The following is a 26,519-nucleotide window of genomic DNA, read 5'->3' as shown; positions in this document are numbered from 1 at the left end:
TTGGAGGATATTTAATTTGATTTCAAGGCTAACAAGTTTAGACAAATTAGACTAAGTTTAATTTATGAATAATAATTTTGATATATTCAAATAGTTACGTTTTGTGGCAATAAGAAAAACATAATATGATAAGCTCAAATTCAAGTTTAAGGTAAGAGAACTAAATTCGATTAAGTCAATTTTATTTAAGCCTAATAAGCTAAGATTTGAAATCCTTAATAATTGGATTTAAGATGAATAAAACACACTAAAATTTACAATAAATTGTAATTAATTTCGTATCGATCAAAGTTAGTTTGTATCACTAGTCTTAATTTCTATTTTAAAAATTAAAAAGTAATTCAAGATTTTATAGTACAAGTAAAAGAGAATTATTATACAAGTAAAAGAGAATTATTATAAGGATAAGATAAGTTACGATAAATGGAGAAATTTCGCATCATTCATAAAGTATTGTCCTAAATGTCAAGACTAAGAATGATGTTTATATGGGACATTAAACTTTGGGGTAATAAATTTTTTTTTTCCTAAATGTTCTGGTTGACTATAAACACATGGTTTAGTTAATTTCAATTTCACAAGTTGGCCAACTTACATGTGAATAAAGTTCATTCTACTATACATGTACATATTATATTAAGTGGTAATGTTTCTATAAAATGGTCCACAAAATATTTATCTTGTTTCTATAATGTGTTGTGTAGATAATTGTAACATATATTATATTAATAATATAATTATATAAATTGTGGAGTATAGAAAATATTTATAAAATTAAGGGGTTGAGACGTGCGTTGGCCATAAAATTCAATTGCCCCAATGCCAAGTTGGCCAATGACTATGGTTGATGGGCTAAGAATTGATTGTGGGGGTGAAGTCATAATGGTTGGGTCAGTAGATGTTGATGGACTACGAATAGTGAGGAACACTAGTCTCGATCATGTTTTGGTTCATGCACATGCAGAGGAATTTAAATTTTGCTTTCTCAAAGATTAGATTTCCACAAATTCCACAAGAATGTCTTTCAATGTCACCCCTTAATTTCTAAAGATAAGCAATTCAATCTAATTTAATTATGTTGCCTTTAGGCCTCCGACGACAATTTTAAATTTAAAATTAAAATTTATTTTATATTTAAATCAATTTTAGTTAGGTCTATTAAATCTATTTCTATCATGATCAATTAGGCCTAAAAAATTTAATTAAATTCAAGTGAAAAAACACATCCTAAGGGCATATTCCTGTTTATTTGATTTTCACTCGTATTAACTTACTAGAATTTATTTTAACCTCAATATGTCTCATATATTTTGCTATATACCATTGACAAATTTTATTCAATTTTTTTAAATCAGTGAAAACAAGGCGAGCTAAATGAAGTCTATGTTTTCCTAAAGCAAGAGATAAATATAAATATATATATATATATATATATATATATATATATATATATATATATATATATATATATAACATTTTATAACGATATGCGCCGATAAAATAAATACTATGTAAGAAAATCAATAGGAAACATTAGAGGTAGTAAGCTAAAATAATTTTTAATTTCATATACATTATTGGCTTCTCTATGGTTAACACCAAAGATGGGCATGGGCCATGCCATGTAGGTCCACGTGTTAGGTCAACTTGTCTCGTGCTTAAGTGACTCGTGTCTAGAATGAGCCATGAAATATTTGTGCTCTAATGATGGCTCGTGCACAACATGTCCCGCATGCAACGCCGGCCAGCAAACCACTTATTTTTTTGTATAATTTTTTTATTTTATTATTAATAAGTAAATGTATAATAAAATAAGCGAGTTGAAATTAGGCCATAATCTAGCAACATTCCTTTTGTGTTGTGTTGGGCTTATGACGGGCTTATACCAAGTCAGGTCTATTTCCATCTCTAACTAAGACAACAAAGCAAGTGATTTAATAATTGACACCAAATTCATCTTCATTTCCTCGACTTACCAAAGGAGACAATAATAAATCCTAACCAACTAAAATGGGGACGTTTCTATATAACTAGGGCAGCTAACGCGCGCGATGCGCGCGCATAGCTAGTCATATCTAGTTACTCTTTCGGCTTGGTCTTAAAAGCACAAATTTAGTTTTTGGCAAAATTAGTGACAAAAAAATATGTACACAACTATGTTTATGAGTATAAATATCCAAGACAACTAACATTAATGCATGAAAGCAAATAAGTACGTAATTAAATATTTCAGAGGGTATAATTGTCCAAACACTATTCATTAAAAAAACTTGTACATATTAATGAGGGTATATATGTAAATGCACATTTTAAAGGGTATAATTGGCATTACACTATTCATAAGAGTAAGTTTCTACTTTTTATAAGGTAGGGAAATCTACAAAGATTAACAAAAATTGTAATCATTTATTTTGGATGATGAAAATGATTTATAAAGAAGCTGACCGCAAACCACGGCTGGTTCATGTGGCTCTTACGTGGTAGGCCGTGTACACACATCATCTATATCTTTCTTATGTATCAAACTTTAATTTTTTTTTTTTTCTTTTTTTTCCCTTAGAAATAATACTAATTTTTAGGTAGTGTAACTTGCTACCATTTGTCACAATATGATATTCGCATAAATCACCTCATATAAAGTGAACAATTTGGCGAGTACTAGCCATTATTTTTTATCACCATATTGAGCTGTTATGTACTTGTAATTCTTGTATTCCAATGGATTGAGCTGTTATGTACTTTGTAATTCTTGTATTCCAATGGGGAAAGGTGTACTAGCTGTTATTGTGTCATTCACTTCTCCATCAATGGCTTGTCCGGCGAACAATTATATTCGAGTAGGAGTATTGTTATCACCTATGGGATCTTTAAAACAAAAACATCGACGTTTGGTTTAGCACATTTAAAAATTTGTCCAGCAATAAGGAGGAAATGAATCCCATATAGGAGCAGGAACTGAATCTAGTGATCTGCAAGGTTTCTGACAATGTATCTGAAACATTTTCAAAATTTACATTACACTTTTTAAGCACAATTCAGTGCTTTAATCAGTGGCTTTCACTTACATTGTGGGGGTAAATGGAAATTTCTGTGGTTCATCTGAAACATCCTCAAAATTTACAGAACTCAGCAGTCCGATCAATGAAAGAACTAGGGACTCACTCTGTGCTGTCAAGATTTACACATGTTACAGACATTCTAGATATTTCAAACGGGTATGTTTTTGGCAGATATTTGCAACTCTTTCAAGCAGCCTTGAATTCTCCAAACTTGTGTTTTTCTTCATGTAGCGGCTTAAAAACATGATCCAGCTCTGGAAATGCATACAAAAGCACGAGTTGAAGGAGATCCATGACGAGCTGTTTCAAACAAACAGATGACTGCCAAGCACAAACAATATCAGAAAGCTTGCAGTTGTCCTCTTGCCATATTGATGAAATATGAACATGATAAAAAGATTCTAATAAATCAATTAATTGTGCAGCTACTTGACGCTACATATTTCACATGGTTTATAGAATTCATTCCATAATAAAATGCTCATATGTACTAGTAAATGTTTCTCACAAAATAAAACCCCACAAAAGCAGCAAAAAAAACATCTACTGGACAAGCAGTACCACACAGGAGAGGTAACTCAGGTAAGTCAAAATACCAAATGACAATCAGAAAGTGATTTTATTACACGTCTTATTAGAGTGAAATTTAGTTTCCCTCAAATATCCAATTATATAGCTTAAAACAACAATTGACATCATCAGAAAGCTGAAAGCTTAACAACATGCCACAACAAGACAGCTGAGGAACGGTGGGAACTGGGAAGTAACCCCAGATACCAAGATGGGAGTCACTGGTTCCACAAAACAATTCAATTAATCATTCATTCAGCTTTCTCTACTTAAAAAGCCAATTTTAGGGTTCAAAGTATCTATGATAACCCACAAATCATCCACTTCTCCCAGAGGACAAGCAAGGAGCATACTTTCCCTAAGTCGAATGGAGAAAGGCTAAGTTCTGGCAATCTATAGCCACTTGTAAAATTGAAGTGTCCTTCAGCAACCATTAATTTTTTTTTTTAATCTTGATATATTTTTTATTCATTTACTTATTTGATATATACACCCTTCTGCATTTCAAAGGTGGACTTTAACTTTCATACGAACTAATGAACCACATTGTCAAGACGACGGGACTTTATTGCAAAGTAGCCAACTGAAAAATAGTAAATCTGAAGCCATTCAGACGAAATCATGCTTCAAAGACAGATTAAGGTTTTACTGTCTTTTTAATTTTTTTATACATGCCCATGTCCACAGCAATACAAATTAGCACGCCTCCATGCACACATTACCGTCATGCCTAGTTTAGTCATACCTTTCACTTTTCAGGTCTAACTGAACAAAATGAGCACTTCGTGATACAGGGTAGGAGGAGGATCACTCAGCCAAAGATACAAGGGAGATTAAAATTAACTGTACAGCACGGACAATATTAACAAGGCAGAAATAGTTTTCTCCAACTACAATAAGTTACCTGGAGAAAGTAATACAGATCCTTAGCACACTGTTCATACTCCTTACGACCAACAATGCTTACAACAGCGGCAGGAGCATTATCTGCAACAAAAATTCAGGTTTTGATCATCCCACAATGCATGATAACACCCAGGTGTGCTCATACACTTCTATTACATAACTTACCAATCATTAGCTCATAGACAAATTTGGCACGTCTATCAGCTTCCTCCTCTTGAAGCTCAGCATTGTTCTCAAAATTCTCGGCCTTTGGTGATGAAACCCTATCAGGAAGTTGGCCATGAGAAGAATTCTGAGGCGGGCTATCAGTGGCAGGTGGTCTTTGTCTATTAGGATGCTTTGTGATGAATATTCCATCTGGCCAAAGTATCTGCATACAAGTTTTCCAAGTGTTAAACATCTACTTAATGACAAAGTGACAATGACAACTTCAGCAAATCAGATAAAGACTATGTAAATCAGAAGACGGATAATCATTCGTAACTCATGACCATTGTTTTAAAAGAGAGGTGACACATTTCCTGTGGCTGTGAGTCTTATTCAGATATGTTTGCACTCGTGGTTCTGGATGGACATTCCAGAGATTGCTTATAACCTTGCTTTCACTTGTTGAGGCACCCTACCCTCTCTCCTAACTATCGTACATACATTCTAAGCCCAGCTAAACTCATTCTTTTTTAATAGAATGGAGCGGGAAGGAATGAGAAAGAGCTTACTACATAATTCACTGATGATTGCTTCATCCGTAAACGAGTAAAACAAAATTTTGCCTCATCGCTCATGCATAATGACAGAACAAACAAAGGTGTTCAGTATGTAGCAGAAATCATGGCAAGGCAAACTCAAGCACTCAATGCTTAACTAGAAAGGTTTTCCTATCGCTCCCACGGCCCCGCCTTATTTTCTAGGTGGCATCATATTCAGATGTAATACATTTGACATTAGGGAAGATGATATTAGCTTTGCATGCGTTACCAGACACTGCTCTAATGCCTCTAATTCAAACAGTGGAACACCTTTAATTCACAGGAAGAAGCTTATCATGCATATGAGGAAATGGGTCTCCATTAATATGATACTTGGCATCGAGCAAGAACCTCATATAATAATTTTGATGTCGGTGACTGGGAAATTAGGAGTAAAAACTCTCCCTACACATTTCATATATGCTACTCCTTAAAACAGAAAACAGGTGAGAACTCACCCTAACTGATTTCACAGACAGAAAACTCAAACTGCAGATGCTTTTCATATATGCTATAAGCCTATACAGTAGACAGGTGAACAAGCAAAAGGTCACTCTATCCGATTTCAGACAAAAATGCACCACAGAAGCTTGACACAATGTCAGCAATATTATAATATACAGAAGCTGCATAGAATGTAATACAGTAAATACAATAAGCTTGTCCTAGCATGTACCTGCTCTGTGTGACTTGCACAATTTGTTAAAATGCACTGCCAGGATAAGAAGTAGCATATGAATACTAGCATATTTACAAATTCAGAAGTCCAGGTAAGTAAGAGTCCTTTAGTCAATCCAAATAGGTTTAATATATACTAGTTTTGTACCCGTGCGATGCCCGGGTTGTTTATTGAATTTTAAAATAAATTTTTAATTTATATGTCAAATTTTAAAACATATTGATACAAAATTAGTTAGGAATTGATGTGTTTTTGTCACGATTTAAACAATTTAGTAGGCATGTAATGACTAATAATAATAATATCGATGAAAAACATTTCTTGACTCGTAACCTGAAATAATGATCCTGTCCAAAATGACTCATGACCCGACCCGATTGACAGGTATAAACAATGGATGTGGTACATTTTGAATTGATTCCTTGGCTCCAAAAATAAATTATGATACAAAAAATAAATTTATATGATAATTTATGAGAGTTAAAATCGAATTATTTTTTGAATAAAATTATAATTCAATTTGAACATATGAAATATTAGTACTTTATAGAAAATAAAACTCTAAATTAACAGTTTTATCATAAAATTCTATCCAAATTTGATTGAAAATAAAATTCTAAACTAACTTTTTTATCCTACAAATTGAATTCTATATAACTCTATCCTACGTGGCGTGACATAGGGGTGTACATAAACGGGACCGGACCTGAAAACCGACCTGATCCGAACCTGTTGGGACCGGACCTGACCCGGACCTGTAGATTCAGGTCCGGTCCCGGTCCTAGAAAATCAAGGTTTCCGGTCCCGGTCTGGATCAGGTCCAAACCCGGGGTTTTAAGGTCTGGACCTGAAACCCGGTAAAAATTCGTTTTTTTATTTTAAAAAAAAAAAGTTCCAAATTTGAAAACAAGTCAGTTTCATTTTTGTAACCCACTAACCCTAACTCGCTCCTCACTCTCTCTCTCAGCCGACACCACACCAACACCCACCCCCTTACGCAGCAGATCTGCACACTAGACCACCACACCAACACCCAATCTACCACACCACCCTCGTATTCTCACGAGCAACCACCCTAATCAAGTACCAAGAGGTCACGAGCGCCGCCGCGTACCCCTGCTAGCAACCACCTTCAAGCGTGTATGATGAATTCACAAGCAACCATCGTCCTCGCAGATACCCGCTGCTAGTTTCACGCCAAAGGAATATGAAATTGTGCGAGAAATTTAGATCTATTTAATATAGTGATAGCCCACCTTTGATTGTTAAATGGTTTATCAAGTTAAAGAGATTGTGAGGGGCTACGAAGTATCAATTTCCTATGCCTAGATCTGGAGTAATATTACTACTTTTTCCTTTCAAATTTTAATGTTGATTGCTGGTGCTTGTTTTTTTATAAAAATTTATTTTATTTTATTTTTGAAATCACTTTTTCTTTTTTTGTATTTAATTTTATAATAGGTCCAGCAGATTTTTTATTAGGGAAAAAAAAAACGCAAATCAAGAATCGGGTCTGTTCAAGTCCAAACCCGGACCGGACCTGATTGTTCAGGTCTGACCCGGAACCGGACCTGTTAATTCAGGTCCGGTCCCGGTCCATTCAGGTCCGGTCCGGTTATGGACCGGTGTACAGCCCTAGCGTGACACTTGGCGAAAAGTTGGAACGCCCAAGTGTCGCTGTCTCGTCGCCCGGCTAAAAGTTTAGCTTTATATATTAGTTATATGATATGATCTGTAGATAATTACTGCATCAATGTAAGCCACGCTCATTAAATTACCTAATAGGGAACTTGTTAAGCACATCCCAGGAAGAAGCTGGGATGCTGGTGGAACCTATCCCTATATTTTAAAATCAAACACAATCCATATAACAGACACCACAAAACAGGATGACTGACCCATTGAGTGATATAAGATGGAGGAGCAAGAGCCTGCAACCTTGCACTAATGGAATTATTGCAAAGTAATAGGTGTAGAACCCAGGATCTTACGAGGGTTTGTCATTAAACAGGCAGAAACAAGGAAGCCATTACTCCAGGAAGAAGTTCCTTATTAGTATACTGGGATGTCACATAAACAAGTTCCAATATTTCCCCCTTTGTTCGCAAGCAATTATTTCAGCCATGGAGTTGCCAAAGAAATCTGAGAATACAACAATCCAATCCTCATGCCAGCCATGGAGTTGCCATCTTGCCAACCAGAAAGAAAGTGCAGGTAAAATCCTGATCATTAATATTACTAACCCTTCTACTTTCCGGTGACTAGTACTATTGGCCCCAAAAGACTATCATATTTTCTGAGTTAATCAATAAAAAAAAACACAATGCTGGCAAGGTGATGGTGGTCATTAGAATGGTTTACAGTTTTTATTACTTAAGAGAGACCAATTGATCAAAAATAATGTGATGAGATTATAGTGAGTGATCCCAGAAAATACAAAATCTTAAACTTTTTGTTAGACAGCATACTACAATAAGAACAGGAGACTGCTCCACAACATTAGTGGTTTAGCCCTACATTGGCAAGGAATCCCTACATCACACGCATAATTAACACTAGGACAATGACATTGAGATTCCATTGAACACAATTAAAGAAATAACTTATCAGAACTCGAATTAGTAAGCATCTGTAACCAATACTCTTCCATCATTCTACAGACATTGCAACATTCAAAAAAGCTAAGACAAATGTTGTAAGTTCATGATCCATAAAAAGAAGAAACTTCTTACCTGCTCAACTCGTCTAATCCCTGAAGCAATTACAGATCCCCTGCGTAAACGCTGGATCTTCTCAACCAACCAATCATCAAGTGCATCACCCATCCCTAGCTGCAACACTTGTTTGGCCACCCAAAAAGCCTTCCGCCTATCATATAGCACAAAATAGGAGAGGATATGCTTACACATGAAGCAACGTACAATCTTGGGCCCAAAAGTAAAATAAGGTAGTATTATAAGATTCCTAGAATACCTGATCCAAGCTCCTTCTTGCAGCTGAAACACAGTATCTACCAAATCCAATATGGGGACACTCAGATTTGGTGGCACCCACTGAAATCAAAGGAAGTCAGTCAGTGAACCAGTGAAGTAGAAGAGAAAAGAATAAAAGAAATGAAAGAACCCCAAAAAAGAACACAGACTTAATAGGAGAACAAACTAGGCCAGTGAATAGTACTGATACGAGTGTTCCTCAGCAACATACTTGATTTTCACACAAGTTTTTTCAATACAAACTAATGATGATTAAATAAAGACTTCAGTAAGTTCAACTTTCAGTACCTCCATAGGAATCGTTGGATCATCAAACATATCTCCTTCTCTTCCAATATTTTGCCGCTCATCACCTTCATTCCCCTTTCTTCCAATATTCTGAATTCTGTTATCTGAATCTCCACCTGAACTCTCCACAGGTTTCCCAAACTCTTTTACAGGATTTTTTTGGGGTAATTGATCTTTGTTATCAGGTTCTGCATGATTACTCCTAGGTTGTATGAGATTCACTTTTGGGCCACCAAGACAGGACATACTCGCACTGTTTTCTTGTGGCTTAACTGAAATAATCCATAATAGCAACATCAATTAAAAGTAGTCTAGAAAAGTATGAAATATTAGGGTGGATGATTATGCTTCAAATTGCTTTAAGAGTGTGAACTAACTACTCCATCTATTTTCCAAAATGTAACCCTAGACTCTAGACCAGTGGCGGATCTTGAAATTTTTTCTTTCGAGGGCCAATAATTTCTAGTGATTAACTTTAAGCACTTAAGCATATATACATTAGTGACTAATTTCTTCATCAATGCATTATAATACACAAATCACAGGTATAAAACAAAAGTTAAAAACAACTTGTCAATTGATAGATTAAATAGAAAAATAAAAAACGATATATCAATGAAGGCAAAAACGTACTCTATATTTTTAACTGATAATTTATTGACCTTGATAACGTACTGTCGCCTAAAATTAGCAATTTGTTTTTTTAATGCGTGCTCAAACTACAAAACTAATCAATATAATATAGAAATTTAATTGCAATAAAATGTAAAAATAAAAATATATGAAAAAGTAGTCGACTACAGTCGTACATATTAATGAATACCTGGTATTTTCACTTGTTCTTGGAAGTAGAAATTGAATTGCTATCTAAAATTGAAAATACTTTATCAATTGTGTTGATGAGGATTGAAAACGTGTTGAGTAAAAGAGGGGAAAGGGTTCGGATTGTCGGTACCTTTTTAAAGGGAATTGGGTAGTTATGGTAGATTAGCTTATCTAGGCTGCTAAAGTAATCAGTTTAGGTTTTTTTTATTTATTTTTTTATTTATTTTTTTTTAAAAATGGGCCTTTACACTAACTAAATTTTTTTATCCAAAATGTTATGCCCGTTCAGCCTCCATTATAATCCGCCTCTGCTCTAGACTCTTGTTTCTAAAAGTGGTGAGTGGGTATAAGGAAACGGTTATAAAGTAAGAGAGAATGTTGGAAAAGGTTAATCAGTGCAAGAAAAAAGGTGAATATAGTAAAAGAGTGTGAAAAGATGAGTGGGTGTAAGAAAAAAGTGTAAAGTATAGTAAGAAAGAGTGTGAAAAGTGGGAGAGTATAAGAAAATTTTCTAAAAGTAAAAGAAAGTCTGAAAAAGTGTAAATATTGTGGGTTAGGACGGTAAAATATCAATCAAAGCCTTACTCCTATAAGCGGGGTCAGCTACATGAACCAAATTTGATTATTAGGACGGTAAAAAATGTTTCACAAATTACGAAAAAAAAATGAAATGGATACATCAAATAAATACACCTCAAAATGGAAAGTGGGAACATTAAACGAAAACAAAGTAGGGTTCTTTTCCATTCCATAAATTCAATCATAAAGTCTCTACAAATTGATAAGTAAAAATTTATTTGAAAATAAACAATGAGAGAAATCTAGTAGAGGTGATCAACAATGGCCCGACCGAAAACCCTAAAAATGTATTCAAGCCTAACCGAAAACCCTGTAAAGCCCGCTTTAGCCGGATAAGCCCAACACTATTTGGCGGGTTTTGGCAAAAGATTTTGTACTAAGGCCCGACCATTTATTATCACCACTCAAATCTAGCAAGATCCCACATAAGTATAACCATGTTTTTTCTTATCTATAAATCCCCCCACCAAGTCAAAGTAGAGTTTGTAAATAGTGTCACAAGTCAAAACATGTCAGCAACAGTGGAACATATGATTTTATTATTTTATTGAAAAATATGACTAAATGAGAGTGTGCGATGTGAAAGGTGAGAAATCTCAAATCCCACCACCAAATAAAAAAAGCAATAGAAAATCTATTACATCAAAAGCTTTTCTCATTTCTGCTGAACATCTAGAGAAGAAAAAAAGGTCAAATATACTTTACTGATAAAGAAATAATTCACCTGAAAATGTCTCAACGATGGAAAAGGCACTGGAAAATGTGTACGTCTGCACAGTCAACAAAAGTTTTAAGAGCTCATACACAGAGCAAAGGCAAGTTGTAACACAAAGTTTTAGAAATAGCAAACCTGAGAGTCAATACTTAGGAAATCCCACACATCAATCGATCCTGAAATAGTTGGAAGCTGCATGAGCTTCTGAGGAACAAGCAAAAACATGAAAGAGTTACTAAAATATTCGTTTATAAAGTAGAGGAAAAGGAAGAAAAAGATTAGAAATAAAGTGATTTAGCAAGAGGAGCTTAAGTAAAGAGACAGTGTAACGCTAGTCCTCCGTAAACTATTGCTCGAAACATGTAGGCATAATCGCAAATAGTGTGGTGCAACAACCAGCATGATAACATTGTATCACATAGCAATCAGCTAGGTAAGCAACACTACTACAACAAACCAAGTAACAAATCTGCATAATCAATCTATGCAATAAACTCCAAGCTAATGAAAAAATTATGAATGACAGAAGAATACAAGGAAAAAGGTACAGGAGGAAAGAGCACAAAACCTTCAGATACTGATCAAGCAATTTACAGCGTTCTTGAATTACAAGCACATCAAGACCAGTTGACAGAAAATGTTTCGGCGGCAAATGAAGATTATACTCTGGATATTCTTTCAAACGTCGATGTAGCTCCTCAAAATGTCGATATCTATCAAAGGCAAACTATTTTAGCTAATGAAAGGAGTTGCAAAGTTGACAATGTCACAATCCAAAGTATTAAGTACCTTCTTTTGATCGACCAACTGTTTCTTTCAGCATCTATGACTGATATGGAATATACAGCAAAGGTTTTCGAGCTACTTGTAACAATATTTGCACCCAAAACCTGTAAAGAATGCATAGCCATCAAAAAGTATATACATTAATAATTAAAATTCCCTAAAAAGAAGCCGGTGATCACCATAAATACCTCACATCTCAGCTTGAAAAATGTATCACCTAAGAATGCAGTTTGTGAGGAGCTAACAGATGATGTAAAGCTTCCAGGTAATAATGAAGCAGACGAAGAAGCAGTAGTTCCGCTCTGAAGTCTACCCACAATCTCCATGTCATAATCATCACTAGAGTCATCATCTTTCACGTTAGGTTTCAAAGGATGTACATCTTGTCCATCTCCTGGTAAGAAGCTTGTCCTCTCAACCTCTTGCCACAATGGCACCTTTTGACTGCCTAATCTAGACCTTTTCCGACCACTTTGTTGTCTATGCAATTTTTGGTGCTGCCTTCTATTACCCTTTCCCTTCTTTCCCTCTAAGCCCTCGAGAGGATGGTGAATATGAGAGACACCAGAACTCCTATTAGTTCTACCATCCCATACTTTGGTGGTTGGAGAATCTAGACCCGTGACTCTATTTTCTTCATCACCTGAGGAACTTTGACTACTGTTTACCATATCTGTCTCGTCTAAAGACATGTTGTGCTCATCATCTTCATCAGATGTAAGAGGAGGTGGAGTCAACATGTTACTATCAGCATGGATGTACATGGTTTCAGACTGGGGCCTCATATTGGAACCAGGAAGAATCATACCTCTCTCTGCAGATGCAATATTCCGTCCACTTTCCTTCTGTTTCGCATAGGCTTTTGAAGAATTAACTGCATCAGATCTCCTTATTGAAGACTCTGGATTAACATGATTCACTGTTTGAGTATCTTTATCATTGTAATCTCTCCCTTTTGACCACATATTTTCAAAATGTTCAGGAGCAAGAGCCTGTTTCTTCTTGCGAGAGAAATAATCCAACATATCACCCCATTCACCTCCAGAGCTTGATCGATCAACATGATTACCAGCTGCAGCAGTAGAGCCTAAAGGCAGAGAACTCCAAGAACGAGTAGATCGAGTATCAACTGACAGTAAAGGATCCTTAGAGGCGTCTTCTTCACTATGCACCTTCTCTCTGTCAAGTTTATCCATAGACTTTGCAGACTGACTGCTCTTAAGCTGAACAAGTTCAACACCCGAGACAGAGGGATCTGGAAACGGAGAAAAGTCATCAGAAGTACCTCCATTTTGCTTTGATAACGAAGAATTGTTTGTTGATGCAGCTTCTCCATTTTTCTTTCTCGCGGATATCACTACTTGTTCAATTCTTTCATTAATGAATCTACAACAGCATCAAGAAAAATATAACATTAAGTAAGAATATGACCTAACATCAACAAACAATACAGTGCAGATCCGGCAAAAGAGATGTTTGTGAGAGATTGATGCACACCGCTGGAACACAAACCAGAAATCCTCATATAAACAAAATAAAACACAAAATACAATCTTAGAACTGCTCAATTCCTTCAGTACCTTGGGTTGGCCAGATTCAACACTGGTCGAAATACAGCACAAGCAAGAAGCTCTCGAGAAACATAACGGAAGAAAGAACACTGCAGATCCTCAGGTTTGAAAGTAAGAGATAAAAGACCATCCATAATGTGCTGCAAAACCTGTTAATACGATATATTTATTTACTTCATGTGGCAAATCATATTTGATCCCAAATCCAGCCACAAATTATTAATAAAGTTCAATTTAAAAAAAAAAAAAAAAACAAAACAAAAGACTTGCGTCATGCAAGAAAGAGAAAAACCATAGCAGGACAGCTTCCCCTCCCCACCCCCCAACACACTCCACAAAAAGAATGTATATTTGCACAATGCCCCCCAATCTCGCGATAATTAGTAACAGAAAACCCCTTAAAATACTAGCTTCACATGCCTACAAATAAGCTAAATAATTAAGAGTTTGGTAGAAAATCAATTTCAAAATCCTTACCTACGCTGCAAAACCAGTTATATGATTTTTTTTTTTAAATACATATGGCACAATGTTCCTCAATTCCACAGTAATCAGTAACTAAAACAGAAGTTGAATAACATTGAGGTTTTGTAGGAAATCAATTTCAAAATCCTTATGCAATGGGACAAGTGGGTATATATTTTTGGTATACTAAGGTACTAAGGCAGTGCCATTTCTCTCTAGTCTTCAGCTATTTAAGTGACATATATACAAGAAAATTTTATTCATGGGGAGTATTGAATGACTATTCATAATGTTACTGTTGTACAAGAGAATTTTCACATCGGAAAGGCTTACCAGAATAGAAGGATAAAGCATAACATGGTAAATGATACTACATGACTCAAATCTGCCCTCAAGTCTATCTATCCCAGCTCTAATCTCTCTAACTTCTCTTTTTTCACCCATTGGGATTTTGCTTTCAGTGCATCATGTACAAGTTACAAATAAAGTGTAAAAATTGCATATATTTAATTACTATATATTTCCCATCCCTTATCTGCACACTAATTTAGAGCCATGGCTATAATTATGAAAGTATAGAGTTTTATTAGCTAGGACCCCATCTCAACAAGATTTCACTATAAGAAATAAATACTATAGTAATATCTGAAAAAGTGAATAGTGCAAAGAATAAGGACAAGCTGTACTCTAAACAAAATATAAGGGTGTTGATATTGTCAAGGCGAAAAAGATCACTTCCAAGGCAAATTATCTACCAGCTGCCCATAATATTTGAGAATCTAAATATGTCAAACTAATTGATTCAGTGAAATATTTTGTTGCCTATCATATTAGTAGCTATATATCCCAATTAAAATCTTTCCAACTCCAACTACTAAATATTCTCATTAAAATCCGCAATAAATTATTTTATTCACCATCATTGACTCGTCACAATTTAAAATAGCAGAAGCATCATTGAAACGTTTTAAGTATCAAGTACCTATACATGAGTCAAATAATTTTTATCCAACCCATGGTGAATGTGCACTAAATTCAATTGATCTTAATGCTGCTGTTTGGCTAGTTCATTTCTAATCATGTAAGTGGTTTTATACTCCTTTAGTTATTATTAGTTTTAATGATATACTAATCTTTTAGTTTAATATTAACATTTGACTAACTACTACTTCGTATATCGTTTCGCGTTATGCATATGAATCGTATGATATAGAACTCCTCGAACATAAGCAAAATTTCTCTGGAGAATGATGACTAGTTATGTATATTGTCTGCTATTTTTAAAACCTTTGTAATTTAAACTTTGATCCCCCCCCCCCTTAAATTGATCACTGATCCAATGCAATTTTGGTTTTTTTATTATTTTTTTTTATTATTTATATTTATATAAATGTTGGACCATTATTGTAGTTGTTGGAAGTTTTGGTTTTATATCTATTGCAATCATCAATTCATATTTTTAATTCAATTTTGATACTCCTTGTATTGATTATTAGAATGCATATGTGCATACATGTAGTAATTTAGTATATGCTGAGATGCAGATCATTTGCTGATTTGGTGTATGCGAGAATCAAGTAATTAAGTTGTTATCAGCAACAAAATATTATTAGAAGATAACAAAGTATTTCATGGAATTAAATAGTTTGACATATTTAGATTCTCAAAGATTACGGGCAGCGCGTAGATACTTTGCCTTGGAAGTGATTTTTTTGCCTAGGCAATAACAGCACCCAAATATTAAAGTAAAGATGAACCCAATTTCTTTGAACTTACCTAATCAAATGTGTCTTGAAATCCCCAGCCACCTAGCCCAGGACGACACTAAATAAGTGACTCTATCTCACAACAAATCAGAAGAAAAGGAAACTTTTGAAAAGACCTGTGAGATTCCAACCGCGCACACTACATAAGTGTCATGAAAGCATTGTGCCAAAACAACTTCTTATCCCTACCCTTACAAAACCCCTAGAAACAAGTCTTTGAAATTAACTCAGCAGTTTCAAAAATTCAGATAGCACCGCAACAAAGATAACATCTTCCTGCTCGTGTCATCTATTACATAACAGTGACTCGCCGTATCATCACAAGTTCAACTTTACATTTATTATTTTGTCCGTATTGGCCAAAAAGTTTTGCAGATATATTATAAAGTTTATGAAGCATGATATTTTGAAGAATTATATCATGTTGAAAAAAAATGCAAGAGGATTAAGTCCATTAATGTGAATACTTCGAAGAATTTCATACCCTGTTAGCCAAGACCCATTCTAGCCATCTGCTACAAGCCATATCCATTACAACACAGCCGATATGGGGTTCAGCAAGTCCATATTTCAATGTTAGTTGTCGACAAGACAAGGTTTATTTGCATGGATAGTCAATTATCACATTATGTGAATCTTTTTTGGATACTTTGGTACCAGATATACACATACATCACTGAGAAGAGTACCTTATGTTCTGACTCAGTAGAGAATAAAAGTGGATGTAATTTATCCTCAGCGACCATGACTAGTTTTAGCTCCATATCCCGTTGATTAAAAGAAAGTGACGTCAAGTTCTTCTTAATCTTTGCTTGGCATACACGAAAAAGCTCCAGATGCTTACAGATCAGGTGGATTACATCCCTGCAACATAATATTATATTATTTGCAGTTTATTATTGAAATTTACGGACATGAATACATAAAGTGTTAATGCAAGTAAATACCTCATCAGAAGATCAATGAGATTAATATGTTTCATACGGTATGCGATTTCTCCTATAACGCCGTTCATTAATTGCACAAGTTCCTCTGGACCATCCCGATCAGGGGTTAGTTTGGAATACCAGAGATCTGTGACCCATTCGGAAACTATATGTCTAGTGAATTGGTCAATTGCATCCTCAACAGGAAGGGAATTGACCTTCCCTCTCCATTGATCCTTCTTAACAGCAGTTTTAGGTACATCAAGAAGCTTCTCCTGAATTGTACTCTTTTCAGTATTCCTGTTATTGTAAGCTGCCTCTTTTCTCCGGGACTCAAAATCCAATGAAAAATAGCGGAAGATAATGATTAGGACAGCCGCAGCAGGCAGGTTCACCCAAACTGAGGTGCTTGTCACTTCATTAAGAGTGCAAAACAATTAATAGCAGATTATAAGTGTGCTTACAAACATAAAAATGACAAGAAGATTTTGTCAACTTTGCTAATTAGTACAGCAATAACATTTTGACCTTCCAGCATCCACTACTAAGTTCTTATTATGAACTAGGTTAGTCATCCGTACAACGGTACAAGTGTTGTAAATAATACATTATGTACACATCCAAATGTCAGATATGTCAAGGTTATATACAACATCCACGTCCGTGTACCATAACTTGTAAAAGTATAGAAGGAGAATTCGAAAGATACGACCATCATATAACACAATAAAAACATTAAATGCCCAATTAATGATAAATGGAGCAAATCATTTAAGATAAACTCTATTGAAACATAAAAAATTAGATATCTTGCTTCCTGCAATCCATGAATTTATACGTAAAGGCTTATCTTATCACTATTTCCAAACTATAAAGTAACGTTTCTCCATCTCAAAGTAGATGATTTTCTCGCGAGTATTTCAATTCTTCCCAAAACCACTTCTAGTGACAACTAGTAAACCATTAAAATTGGCATACCGCATTCAAAATCCGTGGATTATTTAAATAATTTGTATTCCATTCCATCATATCACTATATACCCACTATTCTCAAATTACTTGTCAACTTTGATCACCAATGCAATAACTCAAAATTCGGAAAGGGAGGTGAGGTGAGGGGGAAGGTGACCTTTCATTTTCCTTCCAAACCTCTCCAACAGTGGAGGGATTACAGGGAAAAGATAATGAATCCTTCCGATTCCTTCCCCTTCCCTCTGTGTTTTCTCTTCTCTTCCTTTCGCTCCAATTCTCTCTATCGAAGCATAGTGTTAAAGGCAATCATACATAAAATGCACGAAGTATAAGCCGGATAATCCTAAACCCGAAACGAATTCCTTTTCTCTTCTCTTCCTTTCCCTACAATTCTCTTTATCCAAACATAGTGTAAAAGGCAATCATACATAAAATGCACGAGTATAATCCTAAACCCGAAACGAATTCCTTTTCTCTTCTCTTCCTTTCCCTCCAATTCTCTCTATCGAAACATGGTGTAAAATGCAATCATACCTAAAATGCACGAAGTATAAGCAGTGTAATCCTAAACCCGAAACGAATTACAATCACGGCATTGTCCCAAACTCCCAACACACAAGTAAAACATAGAACTACGATTAAAAGCGACAATTACTCAACAAAATCAGTAGAAGCTAATTGAAAGCGAAAAAACTCAGGAAATAGCAAAGATTGAGTGAACTTACAGGACATGAGGTAAGAAAGACCGACAACACATATCGAAAGAATGACAATTCGCTTCTTAGCTTCTTCAACCAAGTCACGAGTAGTCACCAACCGCCTCTGCGAACTCATTTCCACTCCTAATTTACCATTCCAATCAAATTTTCATCTCAATTGAATTCTACAATCATCTTTGAACTCAATCAACCATTCATACTAGAATCGAAAATTAGCAAAATGCTGGAAATTTCAAGAATTTTACTCGTAATCAAGAAACCTTGAGCAGAAATTGATCAGCAAAAACATGAAGATCAATTGAAAATTGCTGACAAAGATTGAAACTAGGGCAAAAGCAATGAAATCGAAGAATTACTGGGGAAGAATAAGCAAATTTGGGGGAAATTTGAGAAATTGATGATCCAATTAAACGCGCGGAATGTTAGGTTTGGAGATTTCTCTCTCCTAATTGAGTGTGAAAGTTACGAAATGGGGAATTTGGCTAGAAATTTCAACTACCCAGTGTGTTCTGTATTCATATATATGTGCACCAGCTTTTTTCTTTTATTTATTTTTTTTTTTTTCTGGACTATGAAGGTCCAATATGTGTCAATGGAGTTCAAACATTTTTTTTTTTTTTTTTTTTTTGAGAAGATCAATTTTGTTCCACTTAATCCATGGGAGATGTGTCAAATTGGATAAACGGATTGGGTTTGAGTTGGGTTAGTTCGGGTCGGGCCAATATTGTAACTTATGCGGGTCGGGTTCGGGTTGGGTCATGCTTGAGTCAAGTCATACATCTTGTCGGGTTCAAGTCAGATCAATAATAGGTCGGGTGAATAATAGGTCAGATTTATTTCGGATTAAAATGAGTTAAGGTCATTTTAGGGTTCGAGCCGGGTTCGGTTCAAGTCAGTAATTTACGGATCATAATTAACTCAAGTCATTTCTAAGTCGTATGGTGTGATAACATTTCGCTAATTTAGAGTATAATGGCCTAATCCAAATAAATTTGTTGTACTTATACATCATGTTTGTTTAGAGGAATAAAATAAAATGAAGAGACATGGATTATAGAGCAGGATGGGACAAGGATTAAAAATAACCCCTTATCTCTCAAATTTTATATTAGGGGGATGGAGAGTTGGAGACTACTCCCTCCGGTTCGCATTAGTTGCAACAGCAGGCTTGGCTTATAGTTTAAAGAAATTATAGACTAGGCTAATAATATAAAATATTGCTCGTAAGAGATAATAAAAAAATTAAAAGTAGTGTGGGTGGGGTTGGTACTTGTTAGGAAAGAGAAATATAATTAAATATTCGTGAAAGTAGGATTAGGCCTTGTTCTTTTCACCTTAGGGTTGATAAGTTCAGATAAGGGTAAATAAGTTCAGATAAGATAAGTTCAGGATAAATAAATTTTGATAAGGGTTAACCAGGGCTATCCAAGTTTAATTTATAATTAAAATAAGTTCTAATAAGGGTTAATAAGTTCAGATAAGTTTAAATAAGATCAGATAAGTTTAAATAAGATCAGATAAGTAAAAATCAAGTGAATAGAACACACCCTTAGTGGGAAAGAGTAATTACTAATGGTGAAACTTTTCCAAATATAGTATTGTTGCAACTAATGCGAACAGATAGAGTATTATTTTTTATTTTTTTTGAAAGAAGTCCCAAAGGACACTAAATTTCATTAATATAAGCCATACGGCATCTACAATTGACAATGAACGATAATGAAAACGAATTTAACAAAATCAAACAAGAATTAATCGGGGAAGGGCTAAGAATCCAAATACATAAATATAACGATTCGGCATATTCTCGATTCGTTGTCTCATACAACTTTTTGAGTGGATCCGTCGTCGCTTCACAATTTTGTAAGAAAGTTAATTCTTGTGTTGATTCCGTAACCCGAATTCGAGCCCTAATCAATAGTAGCCCCGCACAACCGGAGACCAATTAAGCACAAATAAAACCTTGTCTTTCGAAGGAGATCGAAAAAACCTTGTCTTTCGAAGGAGATAAACCCTTTCTTTCGAGGGAGACATTATTGTAACCTAAAACAAAAGGCTTAAAAGAAAATAAAGATTGGCGCTTTCCACCGGTGAAATCCGATGGAAGCCCCTTAAAAATTGATAATGGAGACTAGGTTTAGGAGAGAGAAGAGAGAAAAGGAGGCTAGGGTTTTTTTTTTTCAAAAAATTACAGATAGAGTATTATTGAAAGAACGTATTAATCCCTTAAAAGTTAAAAAAAAATAGAATGAAATTTCTAAGACCTAATTTGAATTTAGAAGTATGTAACTCAGTTTTGGATAGTTGACTGTCTCCTCCCAGGCTCCCAGTTGTTGTTATCAAAATTCCAAACACTCCACTCTGTCACCTCCATCTTCATCTCGTTCCTTTCTCCAAATCTTCCCCATAAATTATTTCCTAATTTCTGTTCTAACTTTCTTTAAAAAAAAAATAAAAAAAAAAATTAAAAGGATTTATTCCAATATCTTTCTAAAAGGATTTGTTTCCTAATTTTTGTTAAAAGGATTTATTTCCTAATATCTGTTAAAATACTTTATTTCCTATTTTTGAACACAAAAAAATTTACTTCCTAATTTACAATGAAACGCGTATTGTTTGATAGGCGGTCACGATTTTTTTTTTTAATAAATAGTTAGAGTTGGGAAGTTTGAGACATTGGAAACTCAGAAGTGAAGACAACACCGATAACTTTTTTTGAGTTCGGTTTTTCACTTTTATCTTCCTTATTAATCAAACAAACAAAAACCAAATTAAATTTCTTCACTTTATCTTCCTTATTAATCATGCCATCTAATCTGATCTGTAAGCGTATTCGTGAGGAGGCAATCTTCAATCCCAGGTTTGTTTTTTCATAAATTTTGATTGAGCTTTCAATTAATAAACTTTGTAATTTTTGTCTTATTTATTTATTTATTTATAATTTTATTTTATATATCGGATGATTAATTTTGTGATGTTGGGGTCGGTAGTTTTTATGGTGGATCTAAATTGTTGTTTGAAATAGGTTGATTATTCACTGATTATTGTGTGTTTTTTTTCCTGCAAAATCGTTTCTATCTCGTAAATTAAATTTGGATGATTGTTATTGTTGACATTATTAGTACATCCTCTAATTGTTATTGAAGTTTATGATGTGGTTGGCTTGTTTAAGATGATGTTTGCTGATGTGTTTTGTTTGTTTTTTTCAGGAAAAAAGTTAAGATGGAGGTTAACTGGCAGACCTGCCGACTGATTTGGTGGTTAATATACTCGATAATCACATAGTATCATTCGTGGACGGTCTAGCCTTTTCCGGTGTGTGTCGTTCGTGGCGCAAAGCTTCTGAATTAGTCAATTTGAAGCAGAAGTGGGATTGTCAAATGCCGTGGCTAATGCTAACTGATGGCAACCAGGATATCACCGAGCATGAATGGATATGTTATCTAGAACCTGATCGTTTAGAGAATGTGATTGAAGCAGAGAGTGTTGAAGACAAGTTTGATGATATTAATACTACTCGAGGCTTGTTGGATTTAACGCAGGAGAAAGTTAGATGTTACAATGTCGAGTGTGATCTAGGATATGGAAGGAATTGTTGGGGATCATCTCATGGTTGGATACTAACTCATGGGATTGATGATAACATCTACTTGTTCAATCCTCTTACCAAGGATCGCCTCGATCTCCCTAGTCGTCGTACAATCCCCTTCCTTTGGGATAATTCTGCTGAATTCCTTCGTGCATGTTTCATAGACAGGGCAATTGTACTTAAGGTGTCAGGTGATACTTTATTGGTGGTACTTATATATGATTGCGATCGTAAAGCTGCAATTGCCAAGCCCGGGGACACACAGTGGACACCAATTATAATTCCAAAACAGGAAGGTTTCCGGAGGGTTATGGATGTATTATACCGTAGGGATAATCTTGGTACCGATGGACTTGTATTCGTGGATGAGAGTGGCAATATTGCACTGGTAAACCTTGATGATGTTCAGAATAAGAAACCTCTGGCATTAAGTTGGTACGGATGTTACGTACCGTATATACAATCTGTATTTCTACATACAGATTCACATCTTAATTTTTTCGATCACTCTACCTACATAGTTAATTCTGGTCAGGATCTTCTCATGGTATTGAGGAAATTTGACACGGAAATAAACGCTGAAGAAAAGGTCAGAGAAGATGAACATGATATTGATCATTACAAGACGGTTAATTTTAAGGTTTACAAGTTTCAGTTTGATGACAGGAGTTGGGAAGAGTTGAAAGATTTGCAAGATGTTGCTCTATTTGTGGGTAACAATGCAACTATGTCTGTTCGTGCAAGTGAGATGGGATGCCAACGCAATTGCATATACTTTACAGATACTTACACATTCGGTTCTAGTGCCACCAAAGATAAACTTGCGGGACATGACATTGGTGTTTTTCAAATGGGTGACAATATCATCCGGCCATTGAAGCTGGAGAATAACACCCACTTACGCTCTTCCTATTGTTGTCCCATGTGGTTTCGTCCAGCAATCTAAAGCTAAATCTAAATCTAAATCTCTTCTTTTTCTTGTTACTTGTATATATCTACAATCATTAATTTAGATTTGCTGTATTTTATTGTTGTAATTATTTGCTGGATTTTGTTTGGATGGTATCAATGTTCTTGAGTGTAAATATTAATTCTGACCTTAGTATTATTGAATTGAATTTTCCCTTTTCACAGGAGTTTAGACTTCAAAACTACTAATTTATGCTAACATGTCTTACATTGACATTGACTAGTTTATGCAATGTGAGCGTTTCCCCAATTTATCCATGTAGTTCGTGTGATTAGCTTATAATATGTAAAGAAACGTACTTAAAAGAGCTTTTATTTTTTCAATTACGGAGTATGATTTTGTAAAGAAAAGTTACTTAAAATGTACTTAAAACGGCCTCTGCTTGTCGGAGTATCGAAGTCACCGACAATGTACTTAAAAGAGCTTTTATTTTTTCAATGTACTTTTATTTTCAATTGTACATTTCAAGAAGCAGCAATTCGAATTACATAAAACCAGCCAAGAGGATTCTCTATGTACGATTTGCATAAAAAGTAACCACTTACAGCTCGATGGAAGGCAAACATTTCTTCTTGTGCAGATAGTATGGATATGATGCCACTTGGTGAACCACCAGAACCCATACTGCCTTCTGTTAAGACATCCCTGCGAAGCTTTGAAAACTGGACAAAAAAAAAAAAGCCATATTCTGTCAGTGTTCATCAACTCTAAAAATGCTTTACAAGAGAAATTTTCACAAGTTCCATGACATAAATGTTCTCAATTTCCCTTCAGTACTTGCATTAACCAAGTTACTTACAGCACTAAAACAATAAAACATGATAATTAGTTATGCACTTCATATAACCTGAAGACTAGTCATCTGTTAATGAGCTTAACAACTTAGCATTCAGATGACCTGAAGACAGCATATAAAGAGAAGCCAAAAGTTACACCCATGTTAAAAGTTTGTTAAGAAGTTTTGCAGTCTAATTTCCATAGCGGTCAATCATCATGTGATGTTCAGATCAAAATTATAAACTCAAGCACCATTTGATTTTAGGCACTGACTTTGTATGGGTGCCTAAATATTCAGACAAAGGCATGCAGCCGATATTCTCTGTCCAAAAAACTAAGGAAATTTCCAACAACATTTCATATAAAAACAATGATAGGCATGGGGCATACCAAGCCACTTAGGATTATATAGCATGGATCTCGGTTGTGGCCAGCTTATGTTTAAGGAAGGGCGAAGCAAAGCTATACAAAACAGCATTACAAGTAAGCTTAGAAATACATTTATTAGAAGATTGGATGGTATGGCCAACAATAATTCCCATCAGTAGTATCAACAGTTCAACACCCTATATTTTAACCAGTAACACACTGCCATATAATTTCACTGATATTTCTAACTATCAAAATTTAGCACACAATATCTGAGTCGAGAAATGACAGATCAATAAATATAACACCTTAACTTAATATTTGCCCAAGACAATTCACAAAGCAAAGATAGGCATGAAGTAACTAGCACTGAGCAACAAGTTGGCGATAATCTATCTCACTGCCGATAAGAACATTCTGGCAATGTTCTTCCAACTTCTCAACCAGCTTTAGGAAGATCTCCTTCTGCATTCCATCCTGCAGATGAAAGGTATTCAAGTTTTAAATAGTTGATTTACAGCTCGCATAACTCAAAATCATCACAAAAAAAAGGGGGAAGATTATGCGTTTGACATGGATAGAAAGAGTGTGTTATCAGGTGTCAAAAGCATCAATGGAAAAAAAGAAGATAATGGAGGAAAAAAGAAAAAAAAGATTAGAGGATAAACATGGAAAGGAAAGTGAAAATAATGGGGCACAGAGTGATGTTTTTAATACATTGACCATAAAAGATAGAAATCAGAAATATACAAATAAAATCTCTTTGTACTGTTAAGGATTCAAAGTTTCAAGTCCGTTTTAGTTGAAATTTAAAAAAATCCAAGGTGACAGAACAAAGCTCGCCAGGGTGTTGCAAATGAAGGTATGATGCATATTACACATAACAACTTCTTCTACATGGCCTTCAAACTCAAATTATATGCCTAAAACCAAAAGTAAACTTACTCCCCTTAATTCACAGTGAAAATCTAGGGAAAAAAAAATATAAAAAGTAAACCAAATGAAGGATAGTGTTGCTTCACACGTGTTACTAACTACAGCTTAAAACCCAACCGGTCAAGTATCAAAATCACCTGGGTGCAACAGACTGACATAGCAGTCTGACAAAAGGCACAAAGCCACTAAATTTATTTCCTCATTTTTCACCAAAACATCAAAATTAACAAATGCTTAAGCCAATCTTGGCTTTCTACCAACTGTTCCATACAAATCAAAACATAAATGGAATTATTCAATAAGTAGTTCCTCAATTACTTTCTTTTTAATCATAACATTGGAAGCATGTTACATTGTTTAAGATCTCTACATTGGATAAAGAGTAATTTGCAAGCTAAGTGAAGTTATATAAAAAGATAGCAGAGAAAGACAGAGTAAATGAGTTATATTATGTAGTGCATATTTTTACTTCACAACCAAGAAATCAATTAGCTAGTTAATAAAGAATCCAGGGAAGTAGAGGATTATTTAAATTTTCTACAACACGAAATATGTGAAAAAGAATCGATGATGAACACGAAAACACAAATGCCAAATGTACTAAATCAGTTACTTCACTATTATTATTGCAATGTCTCTGATTCAGATACAGTTATTATTATTATTTTCTACATCTATTTTCGTACTAAATCAGTCCTACTGACAAATGCCACCCACATTTATTCACAACCGAATAACTAACTCAACTGAGTTCCTAACACAGACTAACTAACGCAACTGATATCTACCCAGTAAGCAGAAGGAGATGTGGTGCTGACATTTCAACCGCCTTGTCCACGACTGCCAAGAATATACCAGGAATATACCACGACTGCCAAGAATATACCACGACTGCCAAGAATCTAATATATATTAATAAAGTAGGCAGTTTTGGAGAGAATTCGGCGCGCCACATAAGCAAAGGTATATTTTTTACCAATCAAAAACTAGATTTCTATTTTATTTTAGAATTAAAAAATTCACTTGCCACCTAAATAAAAGCGACGAATGAGATTTAAGAAATTTGCCACGTAGGTAAAAACAACGAATCATGATTTATTAGGATTTAATTTATTTAAAAAACTAAAAATTATCTTTTAAAAATGTCATCTTTAGACATAAGATTTATTTATCTAAGATAATCCTTATAGTGTTTATGATAAAAAGTATTATTCCTTAATTATAATTAAATTAAAATTTGTAATGCCTGCCACTATAAATTGACGCATCCTGCAGCACAAATAAAATTTCATATCAATACAAAACCAAATCAA

At 34.7% G+C, this 26,519-nt stretch overlaps 2 protein-coding genes across 2 annotated transcripts; one reads left to right on the top strand and one right to left on the bottom strand.

Moving 5' to 3' along the window:
- Positions 1 to 2,894: 2,894 nt before the first annotated feature.
- On the bottom strand, positions 2,895 to 19,114 carry LOC145593705 (uncharacterized). Its single transcript, XM_081650030.1, has 15 exons — positions 18,572 to 19,114; positions 16,896 to 17,289; positions 16,638 to 16,812; positions 13,727 to 13,866; positions 12,335 to 13,532; positions 12,150 to 12,250; positions 11,929 to 12,073; positions 11,496 to 11,564; positions 11,370 to 11,415; positions 9,242 to 9,513; positions 8,934 to 9,013; positions 8,693 to 8,828; positions 4,701 to 4,905; positions 4,534 to 4,616; positions 2,895 to 3,380 (listed from the first exon to the last, which is right to left on the bottom strand). Exons 1-15 carry the CDS (start codon positions 18,678 to 18,680, stop codon positions 3,246 to 3,248), a joined length of 3,288 nt encoding a protein of 1,095 aa, XP_081506156.1. The 5' UTR covers positions 18,681 to 19,114; the 3' UTR covers positions 2,895 to 3,245.
- Positions 19,115 to 21,256: 2,142 nt separating this feature from the next.
- On the top strand, positions 21,257 to 23,100 carry LOC145594399 (putative F-box protein At5g55150). The gene is made up of 2 exons (XM_081650710.1): positions 21,257 to 21,425; positions 21,775 to 23,100. The coding sequence occupies exon 2, from the start codon at positions 21,946 to 21,948 to the stop codon at positions 23,098 to 23,100; it is 1,155 nt and encodes a 384-aa protein (XP_081506836.1). The 5' UTR covers positions 21,257 to 21,425; positions 21,775 to 21,945.
- Positions 23,101 to 26,519: the final 3,419 nt, after the last annotated feature.

The sequence above is a fragment of the Chenopodium album genome, chromosome 19, assembly GCF_948465745.1.
Source record: "Chenopodium album chromosome 19, dcCheAlbu1.1, whole genome shotgun sequence".
NCBI lineage: Eukaryota > Viridiplantae > Streptophyta > Magnoliopsida > Caryophyllales > Amaranthaceae > Chenopodium > Chenopodium album.
This window is presented reverse-complemented; position numbering and strand designations above follow the sequence as displayed.

What these genes read in the sequence shown, in the direction of transcription:
- LOC145593705 (XM_081650030.1), bottom strand. Translation starts at nt 18,680, where the DNA reads ATGAGTTCGCAGAGGCGGTTGGTGACTACTCGTGACTTGGTTGAAGAA. An exon ending in AGTTGGTCGATCAAAAGAAG is followed by an intron (nt 12,074 to 12,149) that starts GTACTTAATACT and finishes TGCCTTTGATAG; the next exon opens with ATATCGACATTTTGAGGAGC. An exon ending in ATCCAACGATTCCTATGGAG is followed by an intron (nt 9,014 to 9,241) that starts GTACTGAAAGTT and finishes CTTTGATTTCAG; the next exon opens with TGGGTGCCACCAAATCTGAG.
- LOC145594399 (XM_081650710.1), top strand. Translation starts at nt 21,946, where the DNA reads ATGCCGTGGCTAATGCTAACTGATGGCAACCAGGATATCACCGAGCAT.